The 11023-nt window shown below is 42.7% G+C and overlaps 1 protein-coding gene across 9 annotated transcripts in view; it reads left to right on the top strand.

Moving 5' to 3' along the window:
• LOC106533104 (bromodomain adjacent to zinc finger domain protein 2B) overlaps positions 1 to 11023 on the top strand; it is a 47870-nt gene that overhangs the window by 6441 nt on the left and 30406 nt on the right. For all 9 annotated transcript variants that reach the window (XM_014029330.1, XM_014029324.1, XM_014029326.1 and 6 more), the window contains exons 3-10: positions 67 to 228; positions 537 to 727; positions 1497 to 1706; positions 2363 to 2971; positions 5856 to 6582; positions 7964 to 8233; positions 10541 to 10601; positions 10701 to 10809. In XM_014029330.1, coding sequence (XP_013884784.1) covers positions 67 to 228; positions 537 to 727; positions 1497 to 1706; positions 2363 to 2971; positions 5856 to 6582; positions 7964 to 8233; positions 10541 to 10601; positions 10701 to 10809 — 2339 coding nt within the window. The remainder of the gene's footprint in view (positions 1 to 66; positions 229 to 536; positions 728 to 1496; positions 1707 to 2362; positions 2972 to 5855; positions 6583 to 7963; positions 8234 to 10540; positions 10602 to 10700; positions 10810 to 11023) is intronic.

Raw genomic sequence — 11023 nt, 5'->3', positions numbered from 1 at the left:
TGTCCTCCTCTGTCCTCTCTGTCCTCCTCTGTCCTCTCTGTCCTCCTCTGTCCTCTCTGTCCTCAGAGTGGTGGCGAACAGCCGAATCCCACGGACGGGGAGCCGCCGCCTTCCTCCCTTCCTTCATCGGCTTCCCTCCGTTCTTCGCCCCCCACATCCAGCCCAACCACAGCACTGCTCCCGCTCCCATCAGGACCCCCGGCAAGAACGGCCACGACCCGCCTAAAGGTACCGAACCTCCCCGAAGATCCGTCTCTGTTCTCTGGGTCCTCTCTCTCCGTCAGAAGCCGGATTTAAAGGCTTCGGCTGCTGACTTCGGCTGCTGACTTCGGCTGCTGACTTGCTCCTCCTGTTAGCTCTCGCCTCCTAATCTCAGCTTTTAATTTGACTCTTGTAATTTATCTTTTATTCTGTAAACGACTCGTTCGGCTCAAACGTGAATGAATCAATATTTTTATTAAATTTCTGCCTCGGCTCCAGATGTTCGATCCGTCTCGAGGAGACTGATCCGAACCGTGACGGGTTTTTGTTTCCAGGGGTGAACGGCGCCGTCAACGGCAGCGGGGTCGCTCCTCCTGCTGCAGCTGCGCTGCTGGGGAGCTACTCCACCAGTCCGGCTCCAGGGTCAACGAAGACCACCGAAACCTCAGAACCGTTGAACAGGAGCAGCCCCCAGAACGACCCGGCAGAACCTGCAGAGAAGACCACTGTGAAGACTAAAGAGAAGGTGAGTCAGACCAGACTTGAGGAGACCAGACCGATAGAGACCGGACCTCTACAGACCAGACCTATAAAGACTGGACCTTTAGACCAGATCTATAGACTCTACCTATAGAGACCAGACTGATAGAGACTGGACTTTTAGACCAGACCTATAAAGACCAGACCAATAGAGACTGGACCTCTAAAGACCGGCCCTCTAAAGATTGGACCTATAGAGACTGGACCAACAGAGACTGGACCTCTAAAGACCAGCCCTCTTAAAACCGGACCAACAGAGACTGGACCTCTAAAGACTGGACCTATAGAGACTGGACCAACAGAGACTGGACCTCTAAAGACTGGCCCTCTAAAGACTGGACCTATAAAGACCAGACCAACAGAGACTGGACCTCTAAAGACCGGCCCTCTAAAGATTGGACCTATAGAGACTGGACCTATAAAGACCAGACCAACAGAGACTGGACCTCTAAAGACAGCCCTCTAAAGATTGGACCTATAGAGACTGGACCAACAGAGACTGGACCTATAGAGACCAGACCCCTATAGACCAGACCAACAGAGACTGGACCTCTAAAGACTGGCCCTCTAAAGATTGGACCTATAGAGACTGGACCAACAGAGACTGGACCTATAGAGACTGGACCAACAGAGAATGGACCTCTAAAGACTGGACCTATAAAGACTGGACTTATAAAGACTGGACATTCTTGTCTTTCTATTCCTGATAAATCCTTTCTTCATACTTTTCATATTAATTGTATTTTTTAATCTAGAAAACAAGAAAGAAAGTGGGCGGGGCTTCTTTAGCGAGCAACAGCGACTCAGGCACATCCTCGGACAGCTCCAGTGACGGGTCCATCAGCAGTGACCTGGAGGACCTGGCTGAGGACGATGAAGATGACGACGATGACGAGGACGACGAAGAGGAGGACAAACAGAGTGAACTGTCAGACTCTGAGAAACGAACAAAGAAGAAAACTAAGGTGAAGGAGAGCCGAATGACAGCTGAAGTTAGCTCGCTCGACAAAAGCTAAAGTACCACAAGGCTAGGRATTATAAAAAATTAGCTAAATTTAGTTAAAATTAACAAAAATCTAAATTTATATTTAAAAGTAGCAAAATTCCAGGTAATACAGTAGCTAAAACTGTTAAAGTGTAGCTCATAGCTAGAAGTAGCAGAAGGCTAGCTAAAAMTCAAAAGTACCACAACAGTTGCTAAAGCTAAAAGTAGTAAAACAATTGAACTTGTGTAGTATCAAAATACTAGATAAAAGGTACAAAACACAAGCTAATAGTTAAAAGTTAAAATTAGTAAGAGGGTAAATAAAAGCTAAAAGTAACAAAAGACTAAACACATTTCTAGGTAGCAAAATTCAAGTTAAAACTAGCTAGTTAGCCAAAGCTAAAAGAAGCAATATGCTAAATAGAACTATAAGTACCAAAACCAATGTTAACTCTTAAAGTAGGAAAATAAAACCTAAATTAGTAGAATAACTAGGTTAGCTAAAACTAAAAATATCAGATTCAGTGTGAAAGCTTAAAGTAGCAGTAGCTAAAAGTAGCTGAACAACAGCTAAAAGCAGCTAAAAAGCGAGGCAGCAGCTGAAGCTCATGTCTCTGATTTTTATTTCCTCTGCAGTTTTCAAGTCCCGGTTCTGGACCAGGAAAGACTGACCGACCCCTCCTGGACAGAAGAGACCCCCAAACCAAGAAACTGCCCTCCAACCCGCCGACCCTCGTGCCCCTCCCCTGCTCCATGTCCCCGCCCCTCCTGACCCAGACCTCGCCCCTGCAGAGCTCCCGGTCCTGGACCGAGGGTCCGCAGCAGCACTTCAGCGTGATCCAGTCCACAGGCCTGGCCGCCAACCCGAAGCCCCTGGCGCTCCTMGCCCAGCCCCGCAGGGAGTCCTCCCCCTCCTCCTCCCCCATCGCCCTCACCACGTCTCCCAGAGCCTTCTCTAGCTCCGCCTCCCCGAAACCTCCCAAACTGCTGCCCTCCTCCTCCCCGCAGCACCTGCCCTTGTCCCTCTGCTCCTCGCCGAAGCCCCTCTCCGTCCCCTCCCCGCCTCGCTCCTCCCTCCTGGCGTCTACCTCCCCGAAGCCGTTTGGACTGACCTCGTCGTTAACGAGCGCCCAGAAGGCCTCGCCGAAGCCACCAAAGCACGCRGCGCCCGGCGCCGCCAAATCCAACAAACGTAAGCTGCTGGAAGCGTCTCTGGCTCAGATCAACGAGTTCAGACTCAAACAGGTAACAGAAGCTTAATGTAAAAACACTAATGACTCAGCACTTAGCTCACTCTGAGCCYAAGAAGTAATTACAGCCGAATATTTAGCTTAAGTGAGCAAAGTTATCCCAGCTAACGGTCTGTAAGGAAATCATTCTCTGCAGCTGCGTTCAACCTGTAGCTGCAAAAGTTTCAGCTGTTTTCTCATCACAAAATAATGCTTTTATTATAAAACCACAGCTAAAAGCTAAAATTATCAAAATATTAACATCTAAGGATAGAAAACATTGGCTAAAAGCCAATAACATCTAAACTATAGTAGTAGCTAAACCTAAAATATGTACAACAGTAGCTAAAAGCTAATATTTGTACAACAGTAGCTAATACCTACAAACAGCAGCTAAAAGCTAAAATTATCAAAACATTAGCAAACATCTAAGGACAGAAAAACAGTGACTAAAAGCTAATAACAGCTAAACTATAGCAGATTTAGACCATTTAGATAMACCGTTATTGTCATTGTACAGAGCACAATGAAACTACAGTTCAGCCTAGTTCAGCTAGTAGTAGCCAATCCRAAAATATGTACAATAGTAGCTAAAAGCTAATATTTGTACAACAGTAGCTAGTACATATAAAGAGCAGCCAAAAGCTAAACTTTCAAAACAGTATAAAACCAGCAAAACCAGAGCTAAAAGCTAATATTATCAAAACATTAGCAAACATCTATGGACAGAAAAATTGTTGCTAAAAGCTAATATTTGTACAACAGTAGCTAGTACATATAAACAGCAGCTAAGAGCTAAATTAGCAAAACAGTAGTTAACACATAAAACCAGCAAAACCAGTGCTAAAAGCTAAAATTATCAAAATGACAGCAAATATTTAATGCCAGCAAAACAGTAGCTAAAAGCTAATAACAGCTGAACTATAGCTGTAGCCATATCTAAAATAAGTACAACAGTGGCTAAAAGCTCATTTTTGTACAATAGTAGCTAGTACCTATAAATGGCAGCAAAAAGCTAAATTAGCAAAACAGTAGTTAACAGATGAAACTTGTAAAACCGGAGCTAAAAGCTAAAATTAGCTCAACTAAATTAGTAGCCAAACCTAAAATAAGTACAACAGTAGCTAAAAGCTAATATTTGTAAAATAGTAACTTGTACTTAAAACAGCATCTAAAAGCTAGATTAGCAAAACAATATGACAGCTAAAACCAGAAAGACAGTACTTAACAGTTAAAACCAGCAAAACCTGTGCTAAAAGCTAAAATTAGCAAAACGTAACCTAAAAGCTATACAAAGCAAAACAGCAGCCGAAATCAAATAGCAGCTAAAAACGCCAATATTTGTACAATAGCTAATACCTAAAAACAACAGATAAAAGAAGAATTTAGCTAAACGATAAAAAAGCTAAAACTGTCTAAACAGCTAGCTAAAAGCCAAATTTTGCAAAGCAGTAGCTAAAAGATAAAACTACCAAAAATGTTGTCTTCAAACCTAAAATTAATACAAAACTAAGTAGATGAAATTACAAAACAGTAGCTAAAAGTTAAAATCAGCAAAACAATAGCTAAAATAAAAGTGCTTGTGATCAGTTTTAATTAAATGATGATTAATTATTTATTTAATTAATTGTTTTTGACACAGATCTGTTAGCAAATCTCAGTATTTGATACGAACCCGTCGATCTGATGTTATTTAGTAAAAATTGTTTCCTTTTTTTTTGTTTCGGCAGAAAAGAGAAGTTTACAAAGAGCTAAATTCCCCCTGTGGTTTCGGCTCCGTTACTGTTCTTCATYGTCTGTGAAATTGATTTGTTTCACTTCGAATCACATCAAGTTGAACGAACGGCGTTAAAGTCTGACCTCCCTCTGCTTAAAACTCAGCTGAAACAYACTTATTATTAAAAAAAAACGACCCGGGAGACGATAACGAGGCAGACGAGTGAGCACAGATTCAGACTGCGTRGCCTTTTATCAACTCCAACAAAAATAAAAGGGTTTTAGTCACCGTCAAAACGCTGAGTCAGCATTTCTTTTGTTTTTATTTTTATTTTTCCATTTGTGTTTTACAACCTACCTACTGGTGCAGCTATTTTAGCTGTTCATATATCAAACTGTTCGGCTCATTCAGCCGATAGGTGCTGTGATTTTAAAAAACCTTAATCCTGATTTTGTCTTCTACTTTATTTACTTTATCTTTTTAGCTACAGATTTTTCTTCTTTTATTTAATGTCTCTTTGCTAAACTTAGCTTTTAACTACTCTTTTAATAATTTAGCTTTTACCTAACCTTTTGCTGTTTCTCACTGCTCCAGCACTACTTTCACCTGTCAGTTAGCTTTTTGCTGCTATTACCTTTTAGCTTATTTTTTGCTATTATTAGTTATTTGCTAGATCTTTGCTGTTTTAGCCATTAACTACTCTTTTGTCAGTTTTGCCTTTAACTAGCTTTTTGCTACTTCTCGCTATCCTTCTGCTGGTTTTAGCTAACACTTTTTTTGCTTTCACATTTCAGTTAGCTTTTTGCTACTTTAACTTATAGCAAATGTTTTGCCACTTAATTTTTGACTAGCCTTTTGCTGCTTTTAGCTATGCTTTTGCTGATTCTAAATATTAGCTCATCATCTGCTGGTTTAGCTAACGCTTTTTCTGCTTTCACCTTTCCGTTAGCTTTTTCCACTTACTTTTTGACGATCCTTTTGCCGCTTTTAGCAATAATCAGTCTTCTTTCGCCTACAGCTCACATTTAGCTTCTTCAGTAAACATGTTGCTAATGACTTTCAGCTCCTATATTATCATGTTTCAGGTTGTTTCTGTAAAACCGAACATTGTTCTGGTCAGGTGATTGTGGCGGCCATCTTGAATGGTCTAAAAGTTAATCAGTTTTTCGGCCTCTCCCCTCAGACTCTCATGTCTCAGACGCTCCCAGCGGAYCCGAAGAAGCAGCAGCAGGGTGCAAACAAGTCGCCGAAGAGGACGTCGCTGTCCTCGCCGCCGCTGCCTCCGGCTCCGCCTCTTCCTCCCCAGAACAATCACTCCAACCTCTTCCTGTCGAGCGCTCTGCTGGGTCTCCCCGAACCCCACCACCCCAACGGGGTCATCCAAAGCACCACTCAGGACGCACCTTTGGCCCTCATCACCAAACCTCGCAAAGACTCCTCCTCCCGAGGCCGGTCCCCCCAGCCCAACCCGGACTCTGGGTCCATGCCAGTCAACCTGAGCACGGGGGCCAGCCGGACCCAGGCCGGTCCTCCTCCTCCGTCACAGCCTCCAACTACCTCACCCCCTGCCACGGGTCACGGATCCAGGAAGACCAAGACCCCCCGGAGTAAAGGGCAGACACCGGGCCTGGGCCAAGCGGACCCTTTAGCTGCCTGGAAGGGCTTCTCCCAGAACCACCTGGTCCAGTCTCTGGTGGAACTGTTTCGAGGAGGAGAGTCCGGCATCGGTCTTCCCGGGGTCAGCATCCCTGGAGTGGGCATTCCRGGGGTGGGAATCCCCGGAACATGTAACCCCACGGCTGCTCTCCCCGCCAACAAAGAATCTGACGACTCAGGAGAGGACGATGACGACGATGAGGACGACGACCTCGAGGAGGAAGATGAAGAGGACTCAGACGACAGCCTTTCAGGTGGGAAGTTTAAAATCTATTTTTTACTTTTATACATAAACTAAACGTAAATATTTACACCTGAAAACATTTAACTACTAAAACTGCAGTTTCTGTAACGGCTGAGCGCTGAAAGGTGCTGGAGCAAGCTACAAAAGAAGCAAAACACTAACTAAAAGCCAAGAAAGCTAAGCGGTTAGCATCTCGCTAACTCAAAATTGGTAAAATCGTTGCTAAAAGTAGCGAAAAACTAGCTAAAATCAAAAAAAAGTATATCTATCATTTCGTTAACTCAAAAGTAGCAAAATGCTAAATTAAGGTAGCAGAAAAATAACTATAAGCAAAATATCTAAACTGCTAGCATGTTGCTAACTCAAAAGTAGCATAAAACCTAATCTAAAATACGCAAAATGGCTATTACTGGCCAAAAGTAGCAAGATAGCAAAACACTAGGAAAAAGCCAAAAAAAGCTAAACTGCTAGCATCTCACTAACTCAAATTTGCAAAATCTTTGCTAAAAATAACAAAAATATGACTAAAAGAAAAGAAAAAAGGCTTAACTATCATCTCACCTACTCAAAAGTAACAAAATGCTAAATAAAGGTAGCAAACAAACTAGCTAAAGGAAAAACATCCAAACTGCTAGCATCTTGCTACAAGCGAAAAAGTAGTAAGATTGTTGCTATAAGTAGCAAAGCAGTAGCTAGTCAAAAACAGCAAAACACTAGCTTAAAGTAGCAATACATTATTTGCTACAAGTCCAAATTAGCAAAAGGCTAGCTAAAAGCTAAATACAGCAAAAAACTAGCTAAAGGCTAAACATAGCAACAGGCTATCTAAAAGATGAAGTGGCACAAGGTTAGCTAAGAACTAAAAGTAGCAGAAGTCTAGGTAAAAGTATCTATAGATTAGCTAAAATTGTAAAAAAGCTAGCTGAAAGCTAATATTAACAAAGTGGTGATTTTTATAAATGAGTCATGAACGGTGATCTCAGAGCATCTGTTGAAGATGACCCTCAGCTACTACTGCATCTGTAGAACGGAGTTTCAGCTGTTTTTTTTATTAAATCTTGACCCTAAAGTTTAATCCTTTATAAACACACAGATAACTTTATGAGTTGTAATAAAATCCTTTRGTTGTTTCATCTGTTGATATTTTGCTAACAGACAGACATGAACACAATCATCAGCTATAAAGATGCCAAAATGYAACCATCATTTAGAAAATAAAACAGCTCAGAATTCTCACTTTAGATCAATAAAAATCTGTTTGTTTTTATTTCATTCATCTAAAATCTTAAATTTCAGTAAAAAAAACCGACTCAAACTGATTCGTTTCACGTCTTTGTTCAGTAAATTAACGTCTTTTAAACTTTATTGTTTTGTTTTTTGTCTCGTTTCAGAGTCGGACAGTAACTCAGACAGCGACATCTCCGGGAAGAAGGCCAAGGACTCGAAGCTGCTGCCGTCCGGACCCTCCAAGAAGGACACYCCCCCCCACAGGCTGGCCAAGGGTCCGGAACTCCTCGACGCCTCAGCCAATCACAACGCCACCAGCTGCTCGCCGCTCAACCTGCAGGTCATCAAGAGTCCCTCCACCGCCACCAGCTCTAGTGCCTTGTCCTACCACAGCCCCGCAGGCTCCTCCTCCTACAGCCTGGCCTCGCCGTTAGGTGGGTCTGAGCCCGGGTCCAGCAGAGCCTGGTTCTGGATCAGGTCTTATTAACCAGCAACAAAACATTGTGATGACGAAATTAGGGTTTATTGAAGAAACACGTTTCGCCTTTAGCTACAATCAGCTGCTCGGTTAGCCGCGGCGGCCATCTTGAATGGGTGTGTTTTTGAGATTTTTGCATTTTTAGGCAAAACTGACCAAAAGTATCAAAATAAAACAACCACTTTGTGTTTTTACACAATAAAATACACTTTATTAAAGAAACTTTGAGTGTTTTGATGAGTAGATTTTTAAAGGAAACAAAACACTTTGAGCTGATTAAGTGTCAGATATTTCCAGGAGGGAACTCCGGGACAGTAAAAGAAGAAAAAAAATTGCCACAGTTGCAGTTTTTATTCCAGTAAAAGCATTTCAGTGAAAAAGAAAAGGTTAAGAATCAGTTTTATCTGACTGGAAGCTGTTGGCAAAACATTTCATCTCAGTTGGCTGAAATAATGCAGAAGCAGCAGCGCGTCCAGTTTGTCCACTTTCACCCTCGTCACAGAAAGAGAGAATACCGTAAGTGAAAGTGGCCATTTCCCTTCTCAAAGACGCAACTCAGCAATAAAATCCCTGTAATCCTGTAATCTTTATTTGACAGAAACGTGGAACGTTTGTCTGCGCAGCGTCAAAGCTACAGCCACAGGTTTTTATTCTCAGTGATTATTTAAACTTTTATAAAATGAGGCTAAATCTGATGCTGAGCTGTTAACGGGCCCAGCGGTTTCCCTGAATCACGAGTCGGCAGCTTCAGTCCACGCCCGTCCTCCTCAGCTGGGAGAGGGAAGGGTTTGTTCCGCTGGGCAGGAAGGAGGCGGTGTGTCGCCACGAGTCGACTGCAGGTCCTGCAGCAGCACGCCCAGGAGCCTGACGAGTCGTCTGGTCTCGGTGGCCAGGTTCACCGAGACCAGACCGGCTCAGAGGTGTTGCTCTGCCAGGAAGTGAAACATTTACCGTCACTCGCTCACTTCGCTTTTATTTGTTGCTTCTTTTTTTTTTAATTCTGCCTTGACACGATGAGGGATTTAGATCCTGTGCTTTAAGATAACAGCCAGAAGAGAAAACAAGTCAATGTTTCACAAGTCACATATCTGTCCTCTCGAGTCTCTGGTCCGATTCTTGCTTTGTCTAATAACACAACCTATTACAGGATTATTCAGCTCTGTCATAACATGCTGGTGTCGGTTTCCAGTTAACCAGGACACGACAGTCCTGTTTTTATTGTGTGGATGCTGAGTCAGCCTTTAATTTACTGTAGTCCTGRTTCTCTTGATTGTGTGACTAGTGTCAACATTCAAACTACGTATAGTGATCCTGTTTCTCATTATAGTGTCAATGCTGAGTCAGCATCCACATTATAGCGATCCTGTTGCTTTTTAATTGTGTCAATGCTGAGTCAGCATTTATACTGTAGTGGTCCTGTTTCTCATTATTGTGTCAATGCTGAGTCAGCATTTATACTGTAGTGATCCTGTATATTTTTATTGTGTAAATGCTGAGTCAGCATTCAAACTATAATCATCCCGTTTCTCTTTATTGTATGAATGCTGAGTCAGCATCTACACTAAAGCAATCCTGTTTTTCATTATTGTGTAAATGCTGAGTCAGCATTTATACTACATATAGTGATCCTGTTTCTCTTTACTGTGTGAATGCTGAGTCAGCATTTATACTATAGTGATCATGTTTCTCTTTATTGTAGGAATGCTGAGTCAGCATCTACACTAAAGCGATACTGTTTCTCATTGTGTAAAGGCTGAGTCGGCATTCCTACTARAGTGATCCTGTTTCTCATTATTGTATAAGTGCTGAGTCAGCATTGCATCAAAGGCCTCAAAACATGTCCTCTCTTAATTTTTGTTTTCTTGTGGCCTGCTTTCTCTCTGTCCTTTTTGTCTTCTCATGTCTTCCAGTGTGTCTTTATTGGTTTTTTTGTGTGTCCTCCTGGTTCATAATTTTTGTCTTTTTGCATCACTCTTTTGGTTATTTTGTCTTTTCTGCCTATAATCTCTTTCTGTGTCCATGTCGTCCTTTTGTCCGTCTGTTTGCCTCTTCCTTCTCTTTTGCACGCTCTGTCTGTTTTTCTTCATCAGGTATTTCAGGTTACTTTGGAAGTTTTATGCATCAGTTACGTTGTCCTTAAAGCTCCAGTTGTTATTAACCAGCTTCAGTTTGTTGTGGCTTCAGATTTCAGCAGAGGCAGGCAGCATTTCTTCTGCAGCAGACAGGTTTCTGTGTGGCTGACCTRTGAACCGTTTGTCTGCAGGTTTGGGGAAGAGGAAGAGGACGATGGATGAGAAGGAGTTGACGGCGCCTCTGGAGTTGGGGTACGTACTCAGAGCTGGAAGCGACTCACTCTGGATTTCCTGTGCGAGGTGTGAAAGTACACGCTGTTTGTGGTCTTTTTTTTTTTGTTGAACTCCCAGGTGGCGGAGAGAAACGAGGATCAAATCTGTGGCGGGACGGCCTCAGGGCGAGGTGGCCTACTACGCCCCCTGTGGCAAGAAGCTGAGGCAGTACCCCGATGTGATGAAGGTATCTGAGGCTTCATCAATAATACAGAAGCAAATGTTTGTGGGCAAACTGATGAGCGGTTTACTTTGTAACGAGAGCGGTGTTTTACTCCGGACTGCATGCTTCGTGATTTATGGCTGTTTTATTTTTAATAAATGCAAACTGCTCCTCCATCTTGCTCACAGGATTGCTTGTGTATCTGTTTATCAACTGTTCGCCTCTGCTTCAGCTGCCC

Source organism: Austrofundulus limnaeus, unplaced genomic scaffold, assembly GCF_001266775.1.
Source record: "Austrofundulus limnaeus strain Quisiro unplaced genomic scaffold, Austrofundulus_limnaeus-1.0 Scaffold884, whole genome shotgun sequence".
NCBI lineage: Eukaryota > Metazoa > Chordata > Actinopteri > Cyprinodontiformes > Rivulidae > Austrofundulus > Austrofundulus limnaeus.
The sequence above is the reverse complement of the archived record's forward strand: the minus strand, read 5'-3'. Positions and strand labels throughout refer to the sequence as shown.